Source organism: Motacilla alba, chromosome 9, assembly GCF_015832195.1.
Source record: "Motacilla alba alba isolate MOTALB_02 chromosome 9, Motacilla_alba_V1.0_pri, whole genome shotgun sequence".
Taxonomy (NCBI): Eukaryota; Metazoa; Chordata; class Aves; order Passeriformes; family Motacillidae; genus Motacilla; species Motacilla alba.
Window position 1 is genome coordinate 14753958 of NC_052024.1, and position 26030 is coordinate 14779987.

The 26030-nt window shown below is 47.6% G+C and overlaps 1 protein-coding gene across 2 annotated transcripts in view; it reads left to right on the plus strand.

Annotated features, from left to right (window-relative positions):
* The window catches only part of P3H2 (prolyl 3-hydroxylase 2), a 64964-nt gene that overhangs the window by 26241 nt on the left and 12693 nt on the right, over nt 1–26030 (plus strand). For both annotated transcript variants that reach the window (XM_038145769.1, XM_038145768.1), the window contains exons 2-3: nt 23378–23524; nt 24473–24662. In XM_038145769.1, coding sequence (XP_038001697.1) covers nt 23378–23524; nt 24473–24662 — 337 coding nt within the window. The remainder of the gene's footprint in view (nt 1–23377; nt 23525–24472; nt 24663–26030) is intronic.

Below are 26030 nucleotides of genomic sequence, written 5' to 3' on the forward strand. Positions count from 1 at the left end.
TGTCTGTTTGGCATGTTGGAGCAAAATGATGTGATTGACCTTTAGGGTTACAGATGAAGCCTGGTTTCCGATCCTTGTTAATTTAGGATAACTGCAGGAAAATCTCAGAAGCACTGAGATATTTCAGATGAAAGCAGAAGCTGAATGGCTTGAAGAGGTTCAGCACTTCGGAAATTTGTAAATATTCAGCTGAGAGCAGCGGAGCATGTGTGTGATTTACTGTGTGTCCTTGGCAACCTTCGCCTGTTTATTAGAGCAGAGCAGGAATAGCCATTATTAAAAAAAAAACCAGCAAACTAACAAAAAACCCCCAGGAAATATTTTTAAATTTTGCTTGAGGCTTCCCTGGGCACAGAGATTTGGTGCTGTTAAGTCCCAGTGAATGGCAAAGGAGGCAGAGAGCAGAGCACTGCTGTTCCCGTGGTGCTTCCCAGCGCATCCCAGCCTCAGCCCTGGCTCCTCGGCACTGCTCACTCTGCAGCTGCCCAGCCCTGCCTGTGAGAGAGCTGCTCAGCATTTTTCTCAGGGATCTTGGACCGTGTTCGCAGCCCCACGTGGATCACATGAAGCCAGGTCCAGTTCCCTGTCCGTGGGATGGAAACCTGCCCATCCCTGTTATCTGCTAGGCCCCTCCCCAGGGAGGGAGAGAGAAGGGAGCAGCAATGTGAAAAACGCCAGTTGCTTGGTTTTAAATTTTAAAAGTTTAATAGTAATAAAATGGTTATAAAAATAGCAATATAATTAGAGTAATAAAAATTTGAACAATTGAGATTAGGACAATACAAGACAATAAAAACAAAGAGTTACAGATGGTCCTGGTACCTTTTCTGGGCAAAATAAGCCTGGAAAAAGGACACCCGTGAACAGAGGATTAACCATTAAAAACAACAGCCTGTTGCATATTCATACATCTCATACATGATGCATAAATTCCATTCAAACAAAGGATTGTGTCTGGTCAGTGTCAACTTCTTCCTCGGAATCCTGATGGTGTCTTCAGGGCTGAGCGAGGCAGGAAGAAGTTAGTTTCTTCTGCTAATGGAGCAATAAATCCACTTTCTCTGAAAGATTTCGGTGTCCTGTGGCTGCTATCTGGTGCGAGTACCTCATTCCTTTCTTAAAAAAAAAATCCCACATATATCGTTTCTATTTTAACAGTATGTTATAACCTAAAACTATATTTGAGAAAACGAATACAGCATAACTTTCTAACATAACACATATAATATTCATCCTAATATTTGCGAAAAGCCAATCATAAAATATGCATTTTTTGCAAGCAATATCTGAATTGATCTCCAAGAGACTGTGGGAAACCAGCCTCTCTCCTATGCAGTCTGCTGTAATAAACATCAGCCCAGAGCCTGTGGGACAGATGGATAAATCCTCCAGGACTGTGTTGAGAGGGACCACTCCACATCACCATGGCTCTGTCAGTACAACACTGAATATTCAACGAGGTTGTTCCTGTCCAGTGTCCTGGGCTTTGGTTTAAGCATCAGACTACACCCTTTAAGCATCAGACTGCACCCTGCTTGGTGCAGCATCCCTGTGTGCTGGCTCAGCCCCCGAGGAAGCCGAGGCTCTGCTGGAGTGAGCTGCAGCAGTTCACTGAAGGCATTGGGGTAATCACTGACAAGGCTGTTTACATATCAAGTTCCCTCGCTGTGATGCACTGATTTGGCCCTTTGTACACAGCTGCTGGTTTAATGCTGAAGCCAGCCTTTTCCCAAACTCGGCTGTGAGAAACCGCTTAAAAATGTGTTGCCTAATTGCTGTTGCTTAATTAAGGGTAAGAGCATGCCAGCTCTGCATCTTGGCTATGCCGGGGAAGGGAGGCAAGCAGAACTGGCAGGGGGGAGCTCAGAGGAAGCCTGGAGCACAGTAGGCTTGTGCAGGTCTTAATCATCTGCCAAACACTGCTGAACTTTCTCTCTGGCCTGCAAAAAACTGTTACAAATTTTTCTTTCTCCTGTCCTTTCTTCCCCACATGGAGCCAAGCCTGAGAGCCAGCAGCTTGGTATAGGTTGGAATGGAAGGTGTTAGGCTTAACAAGTCACAGAATCACAGAATATTCTGAGTTGGAAAGGGCCCACAGGGATCATTGAGTCCAACTCTCATGTGAATGATGTGTCCTGGAGGTTTGTTTCCGCTACCCCATGTTTGCTTTGAGTGTGTGGACGTGGGTGTCCTGTGGTTGCCAGCATCTGGGGTGGCCAGTCAGCGTGGAGCAGTGCAGCCCCAGCAGAGTCACAGGAGGGGCTGGAAGCACAGGGGTTGTATTACTGCTCTGCACTCAGGGGTCTCTGCACCCATGGGGTGGGCAAGCCTGGTGCTTCACCCGTCTCACTCTTCAGCTTTAATGTCACATGGTTTTTTATTTTTAGTATTTTTAGTATTTTACTATCTTGCACTGCTGGACTTGGACTTACAGAGGTAGGAAAGGCTTGCATATCTCCTCCTCTTCACTGCCTGTGCAGGGGTCCTCTCCTGGCGAGTGGAGGCTGAGCAGCATTGCCTGGCTGCCCTTCCTGGTGGGAAGTGTGCTGATGTTCACACTCAGTCACCAGCTCCCAGTCAGCCTGTTTTTAGCATTAACTGTCTGCTGCAATGGAAGGGCCATGTTCAAGCAGAATGTCCCTCTGTGGGTGTTGGATGACTGTGGAATGGGTGAGGGTATGAAAGAGTGGGTGTTCTTCTGCTGCCTGCAGATGAATATGTGCAGCTCCTGCCCCTGGAGTTCAGGGAGGGGTTTAGATCCATCTGCAGAAGTGCACTGAGCCTCTGCCGTGGTTAAATGGCTCTTCAGACTTGGAAGGAAGGAGTGGAACATAAGATCAAAGGTAGATGGATGAGGCTGTAGGTCTCAGACATCTGCTAAGTGCATTGCAACTGGCTGTGCTGCAACATTGAATTCCCAATGCCTCTTGCAGTGGAGAATTCCCACTGCCTGTATTTGGCAGCCCAAATACACAGCCTGTGCTGTGCTGCAACAGAGTTTAATTTTTTTTCCAGACCAGCTTTTAATCCACTTACTTTTCAATAGGCCTTTTTGAACATAAATGAATGTAATTAAATGTGTGTTTCCCAGTTGGACAAAGGCAAGGTAGAGGAAGGCAGATGGCCTGGAAGGGAGCGCAAAGACTTTGGAACAAGCTGCTGTGAGGTGCTCTTAGTGGTTTTTGGAGTTCATGAGCATCCAGTGAGGGAAATGCCAGGGAAAACGTGGCTTACACCCATGAGAATTGCCTTATCAGAATCCTCCTGTTTGTTGCAGAAGTGCGTGGGACTCGTCAGGGAAGTGGTGAGGAAATGAATGTCGTTGGGATCTCGGTTATTGCTCTGTAGGAGTGTGAACATGCTGTGCTCTTGCTGTAGATCTGTTGCAGCTGTGTCATCTGATGAGGTGCTGAGCAAAGAGCTCTTCAGGCCAAGGGGTACTGGTGTCTTCCAGTGTTTCACAGGGTTTGGTGCACCAGAGTAACTTAGGAGAGACCTCAGAGTGTGTGTGTATGTGAAAGGGAGCATCTGGGTATGAGCTGAGGGCAGATTTAATTCTCACACTGCTATGAAGGCAATTCTTCATTTCTTGTTTGAGTGTGGAGTGGATTGACCTGGACCAGGGGAAATTACCTTTGACTGGTGGGACAGCAGAGTTCAGTGCCTGCCTGTGATCAGATAAAACCTGAAGTTTGCTACATGGACTGAGGAAAAGGAGTCCCACAAATTTATTCATAAGCTGGAATTGCTTAAAAGGACCTCCTGGAGCTGAATCTTTGGTTGGTTTGACGATTATTCTGGGAGATGAAGTGGGATGTAGTTTCAGTGCCTGAGTTCAGTACTTTCATAACTAGACTGTGAAGATTTTTTGATTAAATTTCTCTGCAAGCATTAAAGGGAAAAAAAACCCCACAATTTGCCATCAAATCTTCTCCCCAGGACAAGGCTCCTCCCAGCAGTGCTCTCAGAATGCTCCCACTCCTGCTGGCACCGGATCAGTTTGACACTGGAGGAGGCTCAGGGTGCAGCTGGGAGCAGATCAGTGGCCAGCCTGTGCCTGGGGAAGGTGGCATTGGCTCAGGCTCAGCTGCTGAAGGGAAGGTAGCCTGAAGGTTAAGGAATAGTTAAGCTGTTGATACCCTAGAGCTGTTGGCCACTGCTGGCTGGTGGAAAATGCTGCATGTGTCTGAAGCTCTGGATTTCTTTCTCTTTTCATGCAGCCAACGCTAAGACATTCATGCACACTGAGGAAAGAGTGCAGAGATCTCTCAGGCTGCAGAGGACCGGTTTTGTTTCAGCTGCAAGGTCCTGAGGTGTGTAGCATCTCCTATCAGTGGAACTGGGAGAAGTTCAGGAGCAGTGTTTTTGAGGTTTTGGTGGTGTGGGGTGTAGCTGGCCTGCTCCTTCCCTCCCCATGGCAGCTGAGTGGGAGCAGCAGCTGTGCTGGAAGCAGTTTGCTCACCCCGTGGTGACAGTGACAGCACGGCAGCAGTGCAGTGTGTGGAGATGGAGCACAGCTGCTTGGGGTGGGTGACAGATGACAGAGCTCCTGCCATGGCCTCCTCGGGCCCCTTGGCACTGACCCCAGAGCTGCTGCCTCAAAGCTGCCAGGGGGGACAAGGTCAGGGAGGGGAGCAGGGAAGGCAGGGACCCATGAGCTGGGGCAGGGTGACCTCTGAGCTGTCCTGTTCCCTCAGTGAGGGCAGCAAGGCAGGGAGGGGGGGGTCAGTGTTTCCAGTCTGGCTTTTACCCTTTAAAGCTGCTGCTTTCAGCAAACTGGTTTGGCTGGAGGAGTTGTGGGGGCTTGCAGACAATGGCTGCTCACATTTTCCAGCTGTCAGATACTTAATGACATTAACTCCCCAGCTTCCTAGGTTTTTTACTGATTTAATTTATTTTTTTTCTCTCTGGCACAGCCAGCTGAAGTGCTTCCAGCAGCCACATGGACCCAAATCCTGGCCCCCATCAGTGCCCTCCCACTCTCAGGGACCCTGCTCTGCCAGGCTGCCCTCCAGCAGCAAAGGAAGCAAAGTGCTGAACATCTGAGGTGCAGTGGGGACCCCTGGCCTTTCCCTCCCCTGGAGGAGCTGTAGATGTGCATTAACCTGATGGATGTGTAGGAGGGAAGCGTCTCCCCCGTGAGAGCAAGAAAATAATTCATTTTGTGTATGGAAAAGGCATCTGTTCCCTGCACAGAATACTGAAAGCAGCAAATGCCACGGGGTCTGAGCATCCCAGAGAAGGGGAGGGCGCAGGGGTTTGCCAGCTCCATGGCCCTGCTCACACACAGCCACCAGTGTCCCTGCCTTTGACCCTTTGTGGCCCTTCCTGCAGAGGTTGGCAGCTCCCATGGCTCTGAGCCAGTGCTGGGCTGCAGGGGCAGGGCAGGGGCAGGGTGAGCTGCAGCCTCACACCCTGGGGTCTGCAGGCATCCTCTGGAGCTCTGCTGGGCCACTTGTGGGTCCAGGGACAGCTGAGCTGGGAGATGTGCTAAGCCCCGCTGCTGCCCAGTTTGTTCAGTTCTTTTTGTCAATTAACAGACAATTTGCATTCAGCTTTTCCTGAAGGAAGGTTGGTTGGGGAGAAGGCACTCAGCACACAGGAAAAAAAGGAAAAATACCTTTGAACTCTGTCCAGCTGCTGGAATTCTGGAGCTGAGGTGCATCACACCACTTCTACACTGATAACTGATCCTTCCCACCTAGCTTTGACTCCAGGCATGCAGTTTGCCCTTGATATAATATATAATATATAATATATAATATATAATATATAATATATAATATATAATATATAATATATAATATATAATATATAATATATAATATATAATATATAATATATAATATAATATATTATTTAAAGTTTCATATTTCATATACTATAATGATGTATAATAGATATAGTATATAGTATATAGTATATAATAGTGCATGCAGGTGTGCAGACAGTTGGCGTGCTGTCACAACATGCTGCTGCTGTGTGTGAGCATGCCTGTGAGTTTAGATGATAAGAGCTGTAATGCTTGAGGAGGCTTAGGCTTGGGAACATTCTGAAGATTGGCAGTGCCTTTATGCCCCACTGTGGGGTATACCTGCTAGCTATGTGCTCTGGATTTTGCACAGGATCTGCACGAAAAATAAAAGAAAAGCTCATTAGATCCTTTAGGAACACTCTAGAGGGTTTCAGTAAGTTGCTTCAATTGTTCTTTAGTAGTACTGCTTTTTATCTTCTGTCTTTGTTTATAATGCCATAGTGGTAGGCAGGCAAAAAAAGTCAGTGCTTTAGTTTATTAATCAGTGTACAGGCATGCTAGCAAACCCTTCCTGCCCCAGAGAGCCCAGACTCTGTCTAAGCTGTGGGGTGGTAGAGAAACCCAGCATGGGAGAGCCACAGCACCAAAGTCTGGCAAGGTCTAAGCTCTCTTTCTGTGCAGCAGCAAGGAGATGTCCTCTGCAGCTTTTGATTTAACAGCTGAGAGCCTGTGGGTCAGACTCGTGAACCAAAATTCATTATTGGAGTTAAATGCCAGCAAAAGCATCTTTGCTCCCCTTTGCACCAAAGAAAGTGAACTTAAATTGTTCTCAGAGGTAGCAAGTGAGGATGTTCTTCCCCCAGCCATCGGAGTGGGCAGTGGGACCATCTGGCTCGTGTTTCCCAAGGGCTTGCTTTAGCCTGCAGACACTGGCCAATTTACCAGCAGTGCAAAGGCAGGAGTGTGGGAGGATTCCCATGGGGTGGTGAGTGGGAGTTGATAGCTTGTACCTCACAGACCTCCCGATGTGCAAGAGAAAAACACAAGTATAAAGGGCACTTGAGGGCTGTTGTTGCTCCAGACCTGACATTATTCCAGTCCACTTCACCTGAGGCTTCTCCTTTTTGCGCCCTTTCATTTTCTGCTTCACTGCCAATGAAAGCAATATTCTGTTTTGATATTATTAGTGCTAGAAAGCCTAATCAGCCCTTTTCTCTCCTTGACAATATCTGCCCTGCCTGCCTGAGAGCTGATCCACCCTGCCCAGCCAGTCACGCAGCAGGATTTCCCAAGGGCTGTGGCACAGCATCCTCCTCCCTTTCTTGGTGTTTTTCCTATTTACCAGGCACAGAAGGCTGTGGGAAAGAGTCAGGCTGACTTTGTCATCCTTCTCCCTCTGAACTGACACATACTGAAGTCATTAACTTGACTATCAAATCTCAGCCGTGGGCTGAAACTTGGCAAAGAAGGTTTTGGGGCAAAGTGTGTGTGTGGAACAGGATATAGTGCATTTTCCTGTAGGAAGACACCTGGGTCAGGGACATAAGCAAGAGGGGTCATCATGATCATGCCTTCGGATTTCTTCACAGCAATGTGATTAATGGGCAGGGCACTCATCCTAGTTCAGATTTCTTTCCCTGGTATTTGTGGGCTGTGGTTCATGCTGATCTACCGTGCTTCTGACCCCTTGCCAGATAAACACATGGCTGAGTCTTGTTAGGGTCATTCATTACAGTGGTCAAAGTACAGTCATAGAAATATGGATTTCTCCCTGGGAGACTTCAAAAGTGTCCCTCTCCCCATCTGCAGATTGGATATTACCATCCAAGAAAGCTGTGAATTAAGTTGTTCAGAAACAGGCAAACCTGGAGCATCTGTTTTTGGGGCCAGTTAACCTGGGGTTGTATTTTGGACTCCTCGTAGCAGTGGGAGATTTGCCATTGACTGTCATGGCTCTAAGTTTTGATGTTTTCCTGTACCTGTGTGTGAGCTCAGAACCACCCAGCATGATATGCAATAATTGGGGGAATCCTTGGGGCATGTGTTACCTCTTCTGTTGTTCTACAGCAGAGGGTAGGCAGGGAAACCCACCCAGCAGCAGTGTGGTTGGCAGCACCCTGTGAAGTATGGTGACTCACCTGGGCAGGGCACTGGCTTACCTGCTGTGTGCCAAACACGTGGACATGGCCTTCACTCCACTGGAGCAGGTGGTGGAGTGCTGGAAAGGGCATTTCCCTCTGGCAGAAGAAAGGCCAGAGCCCATCTGTGTGTCAATGCAGCACCACCATGCCCTGACACCTCTCATGCTTTGCACACCCTGTTTCCCCTCTGGATGCAAGCAAGGAGAGCTGAGGAGGATTTTCTTTCATTTTGCCTCACCAGCTTTCTAATTTGAGTCTTCCTGTCACTTCCTTGCTCCAAACTACTTATTTGGCAGGTCAAGAGTGTGAGTCACAGCCATGGCCCAGGATCCTGCCTCCTGCTTTGGCCAGCAGCACTGCAGCTGGGGCAGAGCAGATGTGCTGCTGATGCTCCAGTGTGCCTGCTTGCTGCAGGCCATGGAGGCACTCACCTGGAGCAGGGGAGAGGGTAAATTCATAGGTTAATGAGCAAAAGCTCTTATTCTGATCTGAGCCCAGACCGTTTTCTAATGTGTTGCTTTCCAAGGAGAAGGTTGTGTACTCTTACTTGGTAACTTCAGCAAACTCCTCCCAAAGGCAGGATCACTCTCCAAAGAAAAAGTTGGTGGGAGATGCATCTGCACACAGGCTGTCTCTAATATCATGGGCTGGGAAATGAAACTGGATTCTAAAAGGAGATATTCCCTAGAGATTGAATGGGCTTTGCAGAATTTGTGCTGAATAGGGGTAACCTTTCCATGAGGATTGTAGGGAACCCAGGTTTGTTCTCTCTGCTGGTATCTGACTGTGTGATTTGTGCTGGACCCACTGCTGGAAGAAGAAAAGCAGTTCCAGTTGGCAGCACAATGAAATACAGAGTTTCCTGGAGATATCGCTCCTGGTGTCTGTAATGGCAGGATCCCGTGGGCCAGTCCTCAAGGATTCATCTCTTGCACCCCACTGCTAAAAAAGGCAGAGAAAGTGAATATGCAGACCCTTAGAAAAACTGCCTGGCAATTGTATTGGTGAAAATGCCAGTGCCTGCTTCTAATAAGAAAGACAGGGAGGGAGGGAGGGAGCTATATTTTGTTTCTGGTGTATAATGTTAAAGCAAACAAAAGCCCTCTTAGGGATAAAGGAGACTCTCAGAAGTGCTGTAGCCTGCTTCAGACGTGCAGAACTTTGTCCACAACCTTGAGGACTTGCAAGCCAGCTTCAAGCATCGTGTGTGTTGGCCAGACAACAATGAACCCTTTGAGCACACTTTGGGTCAGGGTACTGTTTTCTTGGAGGGGGAAAGGGAAGGGAGGCTGGTGCTTTGGTCTTGTATCAGCAGCCGTCTGTGGTGAGCCGCAAATGATTTCAGTGGATGGCAGGGCTGGCTGTGGCTTCTCTGTGCAGGGCTGGCTCCTGAGGCACTGAATCCACAGCAGCGGGTCTGCAGCAGAACCATTGCTGTGCAAGACTTGAAGTGCCTCTGCCCCAGCTCTGTGGTTTCAAAGAGAGCTTTTAAACTAACGTGGGAGTCTGTGAAATTACCCTGCTGCGATGTGTCAGCTGTTGACACAGCAACATGACAGTATGTCATCACTTATTTCCTGCTTGAGGGATCATAAAGCCTTTTTGCATGGTTTGGTGCCATCTGTTTTCCAAAAGAGAAACTTGATTGTATTTCTCTTGCTCTCATTGTCCTCCTCTTCCAGACTTGGCCTCTGGTGCCTTTCCTGAACCTTGCTCATGAGCTCTCTGGGGTGAGGTGAGAGAAGGAGTTACCCACCTTTTGAATATGTTTGGGGCTGCTCTGGCCCTGCTCTGAGCCATCTCTTTGGACTGCTGTCATCTGCTGACAAAGAGGACTATTCTGTGCAGTTAATGGGTACCTAAGTCTGACCTCTTTGCCTGATCAGCCTGGAATCAAAAATGCCAGCAGGCCAGCTGACCTGTTGAGCATGAGACAAAAAAGTGTAATATGGTACTTGGGAAACAGCATTTGCTTTGCAGCCCTGGTTTGAGCATGTGGACATGGTGGGAAAGCCCTCAGCCCATACCTGAAGGGGAGTTTGAATCTCTAGCTGCAGTGGGAAGCCCACCCTGTCCTGGGCAAACCTAGGGATGCAGCTCCTGAGGCTTTGGTCCTCCTGGTGCTTCACTCAGAGCAACTCTTTTTTTCCAGCAGTCAAAAGCTGCTACTGTTGATGTTGGTCTGGTGTAAAATCCAGCCCAGAAGTGATGGAAAATTGGAGGTTGTTGTCTCTCCTGCCCCATCACAAGACAGAGCTTTTGCTGCTGCTGCTGTCCTGCACAGGAGAACTTTTTCCCTTTGCCAGGGCAGGGGCAGCTCTGTGCAGCTGCAGTCGGACATACGGGCGGTCTCACGGCACATCCTTCGGAGAGCTGCTGAAGGAGCTTGGCTCAGGTCTCGTGTCAAGTAGGATGAGGGAGGAGAACGCCTCCAGCTTGTTTGTGGTCTGGCAGCCAGAGAACTTTTGCTGCTGTCACTGGAAACCAGTGTTCTTTTTTACATTTACGTCGTTCCTGGATTGTTTCTGCTGCGAGTGCCTGTGCCACAGCCCGGCACCGTGAGCTCCAGGGAAGTGCTCCCGGAGAGCAGAGGAGAGGGATGCTGCTGTCATAGACTGCATCTGTAAATAATAACCCAGAGAGCTGAATGCAGCACTGATGCTAACTCTGCAAGTCTGCCCATGCCTCCGCTTGCCAAGTCACCATTTAGGTCATGCAGATTTTATTCTGTGCCCCAGATTTATTTTGGATGGAAATCCATGTGTTTCCAGTAAAGTTACACCTGCAGGACTTATGTTTTGAATTAGCTTCAGAAATGGCCGAAGCACATTTTTCAAAAGTTCTTCATATTTGTACTTTTTAAAGTAATTTTTTTTTTTTTTTTTTGCTAGTGTTAGAAGGATGCTCTGCATTTTTAATGGTAGTCTGATCTGGGAGCAGAAGAATGTTTCTCCAAGAGCTTCTTGAAATGAACAGCTGTTCTTCACTAAGTCAAAGAGAAGAGTTTTGTGGAAACTAAGTCCAAACTGATTCTCTTAAAAAACAAAACCAAAATTAGCTGCGGTATTATGGTTAGGTGCACGTGCCAGAGGCTGAGTAAATGTAACAACAGACTTGTGACTTAGTCTTCACCCTATTTAATCCATCAGTAGTTGGCTGTAAAGCTCTGTTTAGAACAGAAATGTTGGAAAGTGCTGCAGTTCCTGCACTCTGGGATGCTCTGAGCTGTTGTTGGAGGTGCGTGGTGGCAGATCCTTCTCACTAGCTGTGATGGGATTTCTCAGGTTTTGTAGTTTCCCCTCAGGGGTTTGGGGCGAGTCCTGTAGGATGTCATTACATCCTGCCTGCCTCGCTGCCCCCTGTGACTTTCTGTCTCTGCCTGTCTGTGCTGTCACCCTGGATTGTGTTTAACCAAGTTAAAGGATCTTTGTGAACCCGATGATGATTAGCATCCTTACCAGAAGTTTTGTTAAAATACTTAGCTGTATTTTCTTTTAAAAATCCCTGCACTGATACATCTGTTTCTTTCAGCTTTATCTTTTCTGTGCCAAGGAAAGCCAGACCTGGTACCAGTGAGAGAGAGAGACCGGTTTGATTCTGCTGCTCCAGGCCAGAAAAAAGTCAGTGGCACGAAGTCTGCAGATGGCAGAGTTCCTCTGCCTTCATCCATGTCATGTGCTGCCATTGGAGCTGCTTGCAGGTTTTATTTTCTAAATAAATAATTTTTAGGGGTTCCTGAGTTTGCTGATCGGGTTTTCAACAAAATGGAAACATTTGCAGAAAGCAAAAGGGTGAATCAACATCTGGCAACTTCCTCAGCCACTATATTTTTTGTTCTTTCTTGTGGATAAATGCAAAAAAGAATTCAAGTGAAGTCTTTGTGCACATAAAACCCTCACTGTCCAAGCATGATTGATTAGGGACGCTTGCTGTTTCCCTAATTCCCTTTCTTAATCTTGGCATCATCCACGTTTTCCGTCTTAGCTGTTTCCAGTGGGGATGAAATGTTTCTTTGCGGAGGGGCAGGAGCCACCCACCCACCCACGTCGGAGGCTCCTCAGACAAATGGGTCAGTGTTCCCTGCAATCACGGGTGGGAGCAGGAAGCCAGCCCCTGGCCACAGCTCAGGGCAGCAAAACCATAGAGAGCCTGACCCTATTTGACTTCTCTTTTCTAGATCTCAGTCTCTATAAACAGCTTTTTATGGTATTTGCCTTTCAAAGAGGAACCAGGGCGTGGATGGGCACAGTGACAAAGAGCCACTTATAAGGACTGAGTGAGCTCTTACAGGAGTCCACTGCATAATTTTCAGATCAACAGAAAAATCTTGCAATGTCCTAAGCCCTGATGTGTCATCTGAAGTTTTTAAATGCTGTCATTCTGACTCCCAGCAGTCAAGGCCAAAAGGTTCATGCTCCTGTGTAACAGGGAAACTGAGTCACGGGGGTGCTTAGTGCCTGGCAGAAGAATTCCCAGTAAATCAGAACCAGAGCCAGCAACTGAAAGCAGAACCCCAGTGCTTGGAAAACACTGGCTTCTCACAGGAGCATGACTTCATGTGTCCTCAGCAAGGGCAGACAGCTCCTCATTTTTTTGCATAGTGCAGCACAGCTCTGCCCCAGACAGCAGGTACTGTCTCTCGGGGTGACATCAGTGCTGGGGCTGCAGCAGGGGCACAGAGCTGCAGTGCTGTGAGTGACAACAGCCTGTGCTCAGGGGAGTCCCCGCAGCATCCCTGTGGGACCCACCACTCTCTGGGTATCCTGCTGCATTCCTGTGCAGCTCTCCACGGGCTGCGGATCATCCTGCAGCGGCTGGCAGGGGGAGCCATCCTTCCCTGGAGCTGCACCAAGCAGCTGCTTTCTCCATCTCAGGCAGAGCAACGCAAGCAGTGGTGGAATAAACACCTGTGTCCTGCCTCAAGTGACATGTGCATCCTTTAGGATGTTGCTTCCTGGTGCCAGTTGAGAATTGAGGAACTGAGGAGCTGGTGCTTGGGTAGGAGCCCAGTGAAGGTCATCCATTCACCACGGATGCTTTCCAGTCCTTGATGTGAAGGAGGTTGTGGAGGGGTGTGTCTGTAAAGGGTTTCCAGCAAGCAGGGCCACAAGAGTGTCCGAGGATGGAGCTTTACACTGTAAACTGATTAACTTCTGCTTTACACTGATTAACTTCTTCCGGGCTGTGGCTGGCATCCCGCCTGGCTCTATCCACATCTGCCCCCAGGACAGGAATGTGTGCAGACCAAGTGCCCTGTCCGTGTACTGTTGTTGCCCAGGGTAGTGGTCTGTGTCTTGTTTCCAGCTTGTGAGGAAGAAGGGTGAAGGTACACACCTGTAGGAGAGCACCCAGAGTCAGAAATGTGGGATGTGCCACTGATCAGCCCTTGGCAGAGGGCACATCTCTTGGCTGCCCTCAAGGACAGACATGTGCCCACTTCCCCTTGGGTCACTCACTCCTTTGGCCACGTGTGAACTGGTCAAACTGCCACATCCCATCCATGTCATTCTACTAATTCTAGTGAAGGGAAAACTGCACCACTGGGAGGACCCACTCTGCATTTCTGTAGATTCTTTACCAAGCCAGAATAATAGAGCCAGTGAGAATGCCTGTAAGCCTCAGTCAGTGGAAGCACAACCGCTTAGCTCAAGTCTCCTTGCCTTTGTTCTCCAAGCAGGTTTGCCATAGGTCTCTCCCATTGGATGGGGATGTTTGGCAGCCCTCCGGGATGGACAGCAGCTCCTGGGCAGCTCACAGGGTAAATGTGATGCTGCTGCAGCAGCAGATCTTGTGATTTCGTGCTAATGGCTCTATACCTCCATTACTGGGCATTTGTAGGGAGGTTTTTTATACACTAATTAACCAACAGTTTGATTTGATGGCGATACTCTGGGCTCTATTACAAGTGGGCAATTGTCACTCCACATCCCAGTGGGGCCCCATGGCACAAAGGAGGGGTTTGAAAGCGCTGCTCCGTGTGCAGCACGTTTGGCAAAGGCTCCTTCATCCCACCGCGGGATCGAATGTCCTGATAAGGGGATGGAGCTGCAGGGCCTGTCTCACTCCTTCGAGGAATGGCATTAGGAGGCAGCCCCGAGGTCTGGTTCTGATTTGCAGTGTGACATCAGACTCCTTACCTGCAATTCAGGGAAAATGATACCGCTTTGCAGGGGCCTCGCAGGGTTCAGCTGAGATTAATAGGGAGGGAGGGGAGATGAAATATTTGTGGCATTTTGTTGTCACTATTAATGATGTAGAGGGAAGCCAGGGCATCTCTGTGAATGATCACTGCATTTGCCTCTTGAGATCTGGCTGTGTTTCTACCCTCCCCTACCCTCTACTAATCAGAACAAAGTTAAACTTTGTAGTAGAAGGGCTCAGAAACCAGCATTTCTCAGTGTCTGAAGAAAAAGCGGCACGTTTCCTGGTGTAATTAGGTCCAGGCTCTCAGGAAATGAAGGCTGTCTAGCTGATAAGTGTTTAGTAATGATTACCAAGCTAAGCTTGGGAAAGCAAGCAAAGTGTTTTCATTTCAGAAGTAGCAAACCCAGCCGAGACTTGTGGTGTGTCGTGTGGAGACAATTGTCCCAGTGGTATGTGGCCCGGCTCGCCGGAGCACGAGCCAAATCTGCCCTGGTGTAAGCCCACAGAAACCTCTGGAGCTGCACCCAGAGCCTGAGCAGCAGAGCACACATCTCCATCCAGTGCCCCTGGGCTGTCAGAGGTGTCATTCACCCAGACTGGTGTTACTCTGCTCTCAAAGCCAGCAATTCCTCTCTCAAATTAGTAACAGCGCTCATCAAAGCTGGGGGAGGGTGAGAAGCACATTTGCAAGGGTAGAATTACATCCTCTCCAAATGAAATGCACATTTCTTCAGTGGTGCTGGGTAAACTGAATGTGGCAATGCATGAAGGTGGGTTCTTCAGCATGCTGTGTGTCAAGCCTTATGAAAGGGAACCTCTCCCCTGAAAATTCAGGTCAGATTTTGCAGGGAACATGTCTGGAGGTTGCTCTGCTGTGAAGTCAACACAGTCCATCCCATGCCAGCATATTCATCCTGTCAACAGCCCTTGAGACTGATGTGCTCTCAGTGTTCTGGATGAGAAGGTGCCTTGTGGACCCCTTCTCCTGCCCTGTTTTGTGTCCCTTAATTTCAGAAGGGCCTTTTGGTGGGAAACCCTGCCCCTGTTGTATTCAAATGGGTTTGAGTTTTATCAACATTGAGCATTGGAGGAACAGAGGAGTTCTGCAGCACTGCTGCAATTCCTCTTGCCTTGCAATTGAGTCAGCCTATACTTTGCAGTTCCATGGTTTCTGAAAACTCTGCCATAGGCTAGTGGTAGGTCTTTCTCTACCACATGTGTACTCTGGTGAAAATAATATACTGATATCTTAAAATCTCTCAAATCCCTTATTTATTGCAGCCTGTATAAATGAGTTCCAGAAGGGATTACACAACTCCCAGGAGGACAGGGCCATCAGTGGCTTTTAAGCACAGTGATCCAGAGGCAAATCCTGGTTCAGGAAGCCTGTAAGCTGCTGGACATTGCTGACAGTGCCCTCTGTGTGAGGGTCACTGTGTACCCACCATGTATTTATGGCTTGCCCACAAGTGTCCACCCCTGGCCACTGCTGGGGGAAGATTCCTGGGATAATCAAACCTTTGGACTGAACTTGGCAGCCCATGCAGGCAGTGTTCCTGGCAGGACCTCTCCTTTGCTTTTCAGACCAACCAAGATGAAATTGCAGAACTCTGGATGTATTTTCACTTCTTCCTTGTACTCGCTCCCTTTATCTGCAGACTTTGTTTCCAGTGCAGTGCCTTCGTGCTGGCCCAGTAGTGGAGAATCAGCACAGAAAATTCTTTTAAAATATAGCAGTTTTCTTCAAACCCACCTAAGGCATAAGCTGAGTTTGCTTCCCCTTGGTGTCAGTCAGTTCCCCTCATGGTGAGCACAGCCCACCCCCAATCTGTAGATCTTCTACAGACTTTACAAAATGCTTGGATTGGAATCTGATGGTTTATTTAATCAGATCTGCAGTGTCCTAATGTCCATCACCATCATGATGACTTCCATGAGTTCAGTAGCTGTCAGTCATTATTTGCTGGTTTATGACTTGAGCCCTGCAAAAGGCATCCAAGAAATATTGTGTCTGGAAAAAATGTGAATTAAAACCATTTCCTTGAAAATTGTCAAGGGTTTTGGGTGAGGGAACAATGCACAGATATGCTGCGAGTCTGCTTTCTTGTTGAAATTTATGGTTTGTTTGCTTTTCTCTTTGCTGCACCATCACAGATCAGGGCAGGGAGAGATAACCTCTTCCTCAGATAGCACAATCCTGTTTGCAGCGCACCCTCAGGGCTCTGCACTCTGCTTTTCAAACTAAAGCTCTGGTGCTGATACCATAAACTGACCACGGTGAGTGACTGAGTCAGTCAGCACCTTCTCCAGGAGAAGACCTTTCTGTTGCTCAAGGGAAAGGTAGGGAGGCAGTCCTCAGGCTGGCACAGGCCTTAAGCCTGTTGACAAAATTCCATTTACAGCATAAAAGGGCTGCAAAAAACAAGTATCATTTATCACCGGGTCGCTGTGGCTTCCTGGCTCTGGGATGGTGGTGGAAAACCATGTGTCTTCTGAGAAGGGCGTATTGTGGGGACACACGTAGCTGTTTGGATGTTGTTAAGTAGCAGCAGACAAGCATTTACATCTGCACAGGAAACTTTGGCTCCCAAAGGGCATTCAACAGCTCATCATGTCTGACTCTTCTAAGAGGTGCTGAGCCATTGCTAAACCGTAGAAAGGGAGGAAAGTTTCTGCTGTAAGAATTTTTCTGCTTGTCTCAGATTTTTCTGTTGTGTTTCTAAGTGTTTTAGTAATTACTTCCATAGAGACACCAGTGTGGAGACAGCTGGGTCAGGAGTGTGACCCAGTTATCAGTCAGTGCAGCTTGATTAGGGAGGCAGGATGCTGGAGAAAATTCACATCTAAACTGCAAAGCTGCTTTTAACTGCCTGCCAATTTTGTCTTGTTCTGGTTTTCCCCTAAAAGCATGAGACCCTCCTCCCCTGATAGCAAAGGCTTCCCTCACTCCTCACCAGTGTGTTCAGTAAGATTCACCTTTCTTCTCCCAGGTATTTCCATGACTCTAGGGACCACCTGCCTTTCAATTATCAGTCATAATATCAGATGAAAGTTCATTATTTGTCTAACAGGCAGTGGCCTTCAGGAGTGCTGGTGATCCCTGGGGAGAGGAACACAGTCACATCCTGCTTGTCCCAGCTGCTCAGTTTCATTAGCTTAAAATGCCTGGGCTAATCTTTGATACTTTTCCAGGTGAGCAGCAGCTCAGGCTGCCACAGGGATGTTATAACAACAGGAGGAAGGACATGCAAGAAGAAATTCTGCTGTGGAAAGCCTGGCTGGTTTTATACTGTCCACCTTTTAATACCAAGCACTGCTTCTTGCCATTAGTGTGTGAGGGTATTGCTTCTCCCATGCTACTCATCTCCAAGGGAGCTGGTTAATTATCTGGCCAAGGGAAACTCTGGGGTGCACAAACTTTATGGGTAACCATCTGCACAGATTCCTGAGGGCTGAATACATCCCACCTCTTCCTCATTGAAAATACTGTTTCACACACGACGTAGCTGCTCTCAGTTTGTTAGGCAGAACTGAGTGTCTACACAGGACAAAATGTGGCTCAGAGTGTATTTCACAATCAGATTGAAGGTTCAGTAAACACAAACACATTTCCCACTGCTTGCTCTGCAGATGAATCTGCAATCCTTCTGTGTGATGGAGATTTATATGGGAAGGGTCCTTCCCGCTGGGAAGTGGTTTTGCTGTGAGTAAATGCCCTGCTCCTTGTGCAGGATTTGTTACACAAGTGTGCACTGAAGCATATAATGCACAGCCAGAAACGTGTGGAAATCTTCATTCTTACATGCCTGGGAACAGTTCAAGAAGAGCATGTCAGAGAGGGAAGGAAGGGAGAATGTGAGGGTCAATCTGATTTGTTTTTTTAATGCCAAATGGCCCTTTCAGACAGGGTAATCCAGTCAGTCTGCTCAGCATGCACATATAAAATGATGCCAGCATATTTCAAGTGAGAGATTCATTAAGAAATATGATTTCTGTCTTCATTAATTGAAAGAATATTTTTCCCATAAGGAATATTGAAGTGGTGTTTGGTTTTAGGTTTCCAAGTATCTCCCACTTTCTGGAGACTAATTCATCATCTAGTTAGCTCATTTGACCACGCACCTACCAATCCACATACGTTTGTGTCCTGAAAATTGCTTGTTGGAATACCAAAAAACCCCAAGCCATTTCTAAATTACCTTTCTCGTGAGAGATTTTCCCTGGGCCAATTCTGCAAATTTGTTTTGTTTTGGATTTGGGTGTACCGGAGTGATTGGTAGGCAGCAGCATACAAGCTGGGGTGGTCTAAGAGGAACTGTCCAAAGCAGGCTGGAGGTTGTCTTCATTTTGAAAATGAAAAAAACTCTGAAAAGATACATGTGGAACCTCCAGGAATGCATCATTATTGCCCTCCATCACAGCAGTAGCAGAGGTAGGAGGCAGCCCTGTTTATCTTGAGTTGGAACACAAGAAACCGGTAAAAGGTTTGGAGAGCAGGGGATGGTGTGGTACTGAACTTAGAGATGGCCTCACACCTTTGGCTCTTGGTACCTCTTCCCCACGCTTGATTAAGGTCCTTTCCTCCTATGTGCTTTTCTTGCTCTCTGATTTTGGGGGTTCTGTGGGACCAGTTGGTGCCATAGTGGGCTGCAAACCACTTCAGGCATCATTCTGCAGATGTGTGACCCATCAGCAGAAGGAAAATTCCCTGATTAACTTCTCTGGAGAATTTCTTCCTTCTTATTTGCAATAATAAAATAGTTGAGATAAGGTCAGATGCTATTTATAACCATCTCAGCGCTCCTTGCTCCTTCTCTCCTGGGCAGTAAGCTCTGCACAGTCACAACCAGATTAATCCTTCATGGCACTGAACCTTTTGTTTCCCTTGTTGTGCTTGCAGGCTCCAGAGCCTCCTTCCTCTGCAGAGCCCAGTGCACTAAGCCTTCAATACAACACAGCAGCAGTAGAGCTGTGGAAAGGTTTAGAAAAACATTATCTGTTCAGCAAATCAGGGATTGTCTGCAAGGTTGGAAACTTTGGTTTCTAGGTCAGCTGAATGGTTTGAAATCTTTCATCACAAGCTCCATGCCAGGTTCATACACACTGCAATTAACTGAGGCTATGTGCAGGTAGGTCCAGTCCTGGCATGGCAAGAAGTGCTGAGGGATCTGACATGTTTTCCAACATATAAACCTTACTTCTGTTCCCCTCAAAAAAAAAAAAAAAAAAAAAAAGCTTTAATTGAAACTATATTTACTATATTTTATGTGATGAAGAAGCCTTAATATAGAAGCAGATTGGATTAGGACAGTCAGACACAGAATGCATGACAGCTGCCAGTATCTGATGTTAAGTTCAATGCAATGGGAACTGAGTATGAAAAATAGTCTGAGGTCATACCTGTGACCTCTTTTCTCAGGCAGTCAGAATCTGTATTGCTTTGGCTGCATTCTCTCTAAAATCCTCTGACTTTTGCACCTCTTTCATCCTTGTTTTTTGCCCTGAAAAGCTCAGGATGAGCTGGGAGCAGCTGAATACCTGTGGTTGCTCTGGCTACAGCTGCTTCCCCCCATAAGCTGCAAAGTGTCAATGCTCAGCACAAGCAGAGTGGTGGTGGGAGGGCAGCTCTGGCTGCATGAGCTGACTGTAAAGCTGTGCAGTGCTTGTCTCACAGACCTGGCACCCTGCCTGTTCCACTTCCTTATCCCCACTGCCAAGCTCCAGAGAGCAAACTTAAAGGACTGTGAGTTTTGGGTCATTGTAGCTGAAGCCATGGTGCTGCTGTGAGGCCTTTTCCCTTGGGAAGGGGACAGGAGTTAGTGCCAGCCTGCTGGGCAGCTGGCACGAGAGGGGTTTTGCTCAGAATTCATTTGTCTGCAAGGAGTGAAGGCGACTGTGAATTCAGACCATGTGCCTGCACGTGGAGCTGAGCCAGTCTGAGGGGTTTGGGGCAGCAGCCAGTGATGAGGTGAATCCTCTGGGTTCCTCTTTAGGTACCCAGCAGCCAAAGTGGGGGTAAAGTCAAGCAGCAAGTTAGACATGTTTCAGTGAGACAGCTTGTTTCTTGAGCCCAGCAGGTTGGTGGCTGTGGCATCACAGGTACAAATCAGGCTGCTCAGCATGGAGTTTGCTGGCTTAAACATACCTTGACAGGTTCCAGAATGACAATGAATAGTAAGAGCCTGTTAGTGTTGTGTTATGTGTCTCCAAGCCACCCATGAAGGCTCCATAAAGAATTTTCTCAATGGTTATCAGTGAGAATTGGGTTCAATTGTGTAGTAATGATCAAGATGCTCACTCCAGGTCCTTTCTCCAGCCTGTGTTTGTTCCTGCACAGTGCTCCAGTTACAGCAGCCTTCCTAGTCCAAGCCACCTCTGCGGGCTGGAAGCCACAATCCCACTGAAGCCCAGGCCAGCACTGTCCCAGCTGGGAGTGAAACTGAGCATTTGCAGTTTGCTGAAATTCTTGCATCTAAAATTCTGCTGCTTAAAATATTTTTTTCTGAACCACTCCTAAATCTCATTGAGGAAAATAAACATCTTCCAGCATCAGAACCCCGCAGCACTTACGTGTTGTGTTTTCCCCTTCTCAGCTTTAGGTGTTGGTATGTTAAGATCAAAATGGACAGGGCAGGGTGTTCCCAGGGCTCTCTCAGTGCTGATGCTCTGATTTCTTGTGTCTTCTCTGGATGAAATACACAGGGGTTGGTGCAAAGCTGCAGCAACAATCCAGCGATCTCATTCCAGTGGGGTGAGCAAGCAGGGCTTAGAGCACATACTGAGCTTGTGAGTCTGCATTTGTCATTTTTTCCTTGCTGATTTTCATTCAGCAGTGGTTGTGCAAAGATCAAAATCTCCTTGTGTTACGTGCTTGCACATGCTTATGGCCCCCAAGTTGCTTGCCATCCAAATAAACAAAATTACTACTCTGTGGGAGAAATGCTATTATTTTTATTGTTATTAGTTAAAAACAATGGAAAATCAGGCACAAAGAAAACAAAATTATTTTTTTCCAATGGCTGCACAGTGAGATTGTGACAGGGCCAGGAACTGAGTCCAGGTGTCCTGAGTCCCAGCCCAGACCTTTAAGCACCAAAATATCCTGCTCCTTGTGAATTCAGAGTGTTTTGGCAAAAGTTTCCCCAGAGTGTTTCATAACTAATGTCAGAGCTAGACGCTGAACGTGTCTTACCAGTTAGGAATTTTGCTTTTATACGCACTCACTGACTTAAAAACTCCCCCCAAACTTAGCAGCTGTTGGCTTCTTCGTGTTACTTGAATGTTTCTAAGGCAAATATGGAACATGATAAATTGAAAAGCATTGAGTTGAAATGTTCTGCTTTGAGTCCACTTAGCAAACTCCAAAGGTCATCTCTGCTGTGTAGAGCCAGCAGGACTAGACATCGAGTGAGCCTTGTTTGAAAGGGATTTTCTGTTGTCTAGAAATCAGGCTCGTCCTGCTTCACAGGGGTGGATGTTATCCAGAGGAACTAAGCCCATCCTGGGATCTCTGACAGTTTTTGACAGTTTGCTGAAAAGGATCTAGAGCTAAGGGGAAAAAGAACATCCCACAGGAGACTATTGCAGGTTATGTCTTGAAGCACCACTTCCCCTTCTGAGAGGTCTTTAGTCCCTTTTAAATCTGCACAGGCAGGGTGCTGTTTGTGAATAGAAATCTGTGGTGTGGAAGAATGCAATTCCCCCAGGCAGCTCAAACAGTGGCTTCTTAGCAGTCCTCTGGATCAGGTCAGCAGCTCACATCTCCAGCAAACCTTTTGTTCCATCTTGACTGTCTCTGATTACCAGCTACAGTGGCATTCTCACAGACACTCAGCAGGACCTGAAAATTCCCTTTGTGAGATGCCCTGGTCAGTCCTTTATCCCACATCCGATGGTGTCCAGCTGCAATGAACTTTTCCAGAGTGGGATTATGTTGAAATGATCTATTTCAAAATGGAACGTATGTTTCTGAATAGGAATGTCTCTTTAAAAACAAAACAAAACAAAACAAAACAAAACCCAAACTTCTACTCTGAAGGGGTTTTGGTTTTTTATGTGCTGTCCTGGTTAAAAATTTCTTACAGTCATTTTTCATGCCTGCTGGAAAGCCAAGGGATTATTATGGAGAGTGGTGTCCTTTGGAAAACTCCAAATGAAAGACTGGAATAGATGTTGTTTTTGCAGTAAAATCTGGCTTCCCTGCTCATGTTGTCAGCACAGAGATAATCCTTAAAAACTTCTGAAGTTTACACAAGGCAAATTTTTAGCGTTTCTGTGGGCACTGCAGCACAGCTGTGCTTTGGTGTGCAGGGGGGTGGGCTGGGATGCTGTGGCTCTCACCTTCCTTTTGGGGACATTCCTGTGTGCTTCTTGGGCTGGCTCTGCCCTGGAGCCTGCGTGCCCTGCTGCAGGGTGACAGGCTGTGAAGCTCATGCTTCCCTGCAGGTCTCTGTTCCCATTCTGCTGGTGGGGTTTGTCTGCTGGGTGCCTGTGCAGGTGAGCTGCTGTACCATGACCCATGGATGTGCCTGAGCTTGCTGGCTCTGGTGCCTCAGGAGCAGCCTTGCAGCAGTGGCACAGGGCTTGCTGTGGTTTTGCTGCCAAGGAGGACACTTGGACAAAGCCTGGGCTAGCATTAGCTTGAGAGGTTTCACCTGAACATCTGTTCTGCTCCTGATACTCCCAGCAGCTGCCGTGGATGTGTTTGGCACTAACAGTTCCGTTTGTTTATGAGGCTTTCTCCAGGGTGAAACTGATGTCCGGTCTCAGTTCTGAATCTCTAAACCCAAAATAATATGGTATGTCAAAATAAACCTCTTTATACCTCTGCCACCATCAGCAGAGTCTGGCCTTTTGCAGCTATACACAGCTGAGCTTAATAAATGGTCCTCAGTCCCTGTCTCCAAGCAGAAGCCCTCAGCCTGGACATAGCTCAGCCTCCAAGGCTTGTAGAGAGAGAAGTCTTTGCAGCTGCTTTCCCCTCCTCTCTCCATCTCATATCTCATGAGAGCATCTTTCCACCTGGAACTGTGCAGGGGGTTGGAGTGGCTGAGTTGAGAGGATGTGCTGCTGTAAAACAGGCTGGATCCCATCACCAGCAGACCCTGTTGCAGTGACCTGTCTGGCTCTCAGGAGCTCCAGCTCTTTCCACTTCACTTATATGGGGCTTTCCTCTTAATTCAGCTTTTTTCTTTAGCCTCTGCATTCAGGTTTTCCTTGGTTATCCCATCATTTCCCAATCCAATGGTGTCAAAAGGATGTCAGAGGATGCAGCATAAACTGCTATGTTCACCTTCTACATCACCAGTCTCACTTGGTCTTTCTCACCTTGTTACAGCTGAACAAGCTGGAGGAGGCAGCAAATGCAGCTCACACCTTCTTCATGGCAAACCCTGAGCACATGGAGATACAGCAGGACCTGGAGAACTACAAGACCACATCAGGGAAGGTCACCTTGATTGATCAGGAGGCCAGGCAGCACATGGTGAGTCTGAGGCTGAAGAGGTGCCCAGCTTAAGTATCAGGAAGTCTGGAGAGGAGAAATTAGGAGGCCAAAAGAGATTAATCTATGAATGGGGAAATTCTTACCAATACAGCAAAACAAACTCTCCCTTTCAGCATTTTCCCTTAAGGCAAGCCTGCTCCTGCCTTCTCTAAGCTCTCTGCTCTTTGATTGCTACATCCCCAGCCTGTTCCCTCTGTTCAGAGAACTCTGGGGTCATCCATGGCTCTGAACACACACCAGCAGACAGCTTTGATGGAAGCCTGCATGACATCTCAGATCCTGTGTGTTTCCTCCCTGACAGATCTTGGCTCCTGTGTGTTTCTTTTGACCTGAGTTCTCCCACCTGGGCAGGGTACATGCACATGGTGGCTGTGGGGGTGAGGGTGCAGAGTGGCAGGCAGGAGAGAGTCAGCTGCTTCCACCTCCACAAAGCAAACGCCCAAGTCAAATGCCAGGGCCACCCCCAACTTCCCAATTTCACAAGATTCAGGGGAGCAGCAGTGGATGTTGGGTGTAATTAATGGAGGTGCTCATTAGGGGCGATTCTAAAAAATGAGCAATCTGTGCTCTTGGCATTCAGTGTTCTTGTTTGGTGGGAGGGTAAAAACAAAAAAACAAGAACAAGGTTTTTTTTTAAATATAATGCATAATCTAGGAGTGGCACTGAGGATTTCCCAAGTATGGAGGAGTTCAGAAGGGCATTTAGGCAGGTTTATTAGGTTCCACTGGTCCAAAAGTCCTTTGATGGTTTAAACATGGTTTGGTACAGTGGTTGTATCTGATAGGTATCTGGGGAGATTGTCCTGTCCCTGTCCCTGTCCCCTTGTGCCTTCTTTTGAGAAGCATCTGCAGGTGGCGAGGGCAGGATGCTGTGCTCCAGGCAGCATGGCCTGCTCATGGTTTGTGTTCTGCCTGCTTGCTTTGCAGGAGGACTACAGTGCTGGGGTGAGGCACTATGACAGGGAGGAGTACGAGCTGGCCATTGAGTTCCTGGAGCGTGCCCTGAAGGGATACTACTCCGAGGATGAGGATTGCCAGCTCATGTGCGAGGGACCGCAGAGATTTGAGGAGCACGAGCACCTGGATTACAAGGCTGGTCTCTACGAAGCCATCGCAGGTGAGATCTTTTTGCATTTTTAGAGTTCTCACCCTTGGCCCTGAAATGTATTTAGTTATTGAGTTTGGGCCTTTGGCTAGATTTGTTGAAGTGTCTTCCCTTCCACCTCTGCTGCAGGAGGCACCTGGAAACCCAGAAGGTGCAAACTCAGAGCACAGTGAGCTAGAACATCTCATTTTGGTCCTGAAAAGAAGCTGGGTTAGAAGAATTGCATTTCCAGATGCGTGGAGCATTTGCAGCTTTCTGTTAGAGCTGGAAGTTTAGGTGCTTTATCGTAAACTGCTTCCATTTCCCCTGTACACAGTCTCACACACCTCCCTGGAATCTAGACATTGCTGGCCTTTGTTTGTTTTCTGTTTCTGAGAGCATATGAAGAGAGCAGCAGAGTTCTCTTGGCCGTGCTCCAGGTGGCCAGGAAAGTTGCCAAAAAGGCTCGTAACATGGATTTTCTCCCCATCCAAAAGGATGGATTTGTCATTAGTGGAGGCCCACCTAATTATGATCTTGACTGAAATCTCTGGAGAGCATTGAACGTTGCTGTGTATTCTTCAGATTTGCATGTGTGGCTCTGAGCCAAAGAGGATTAAAACAGTTCATTCTCAGTGGAAATGAGATTACATTTAATTAGTTGTAAGGGAAGGAAGAGCAATAAATTAAGGTTTGTTTGGTGACAGAAATCTTATTTATCTGCTTATGGTCTTGGAGTTGCATCAAGCCCTGAAATCTTGCTTCTTATGTGGAAAATACTTCACTCAGATGCAGAATGTTTTTTGGGTTTGCATAATTCTGTTTGTGTCGAGAAAGGAAATCTAATTGAAACAACCAAGAGGAGAAACCACCAGCATACCGGATGGGAAGCTGCCCTGGTGGGGTTTGTTTACCCATGCAAAACACAGAAGCGTTGGAAAGGCTGACTTGGTACCAGTGTGGCTGTCAGCTGATCAAGCCTGCTTTTAGAGCCTTGACCAGGACACCAGGACAGCCATCAAGAGAGCAGCCTTCAGTGGCAAAGCAAACCCAGCACCCTTCTCACTGGAAGCTGCTGCTCTTCAAACAGGACAGACTGTTCCTGTGCTGTGCAAGTCGAGTGCAGCCCCAGTGAGCTGAGGAGTTTCTGTGCTGGCCCCTCCTGGGCACAGACAGGGTCATGGTGTGGTGGTGCTCAGAGCAGGATGTCACCTGGGAGGGACAACAGCCAGAAGGTCCCTGCAAGTGCTGTGGCTTGGCCATGTGTGCCTGGCCATAACAACCCCAAACCCCAGGACCGTTCAGGCACCCAAAGGAACATGGAGTTGAGGGAGGGAAATAAAATCCTTGATGCAACTGGTCTTCTGTAGGAAACTAGGTGGCTCCTTCCAGGACAGCATA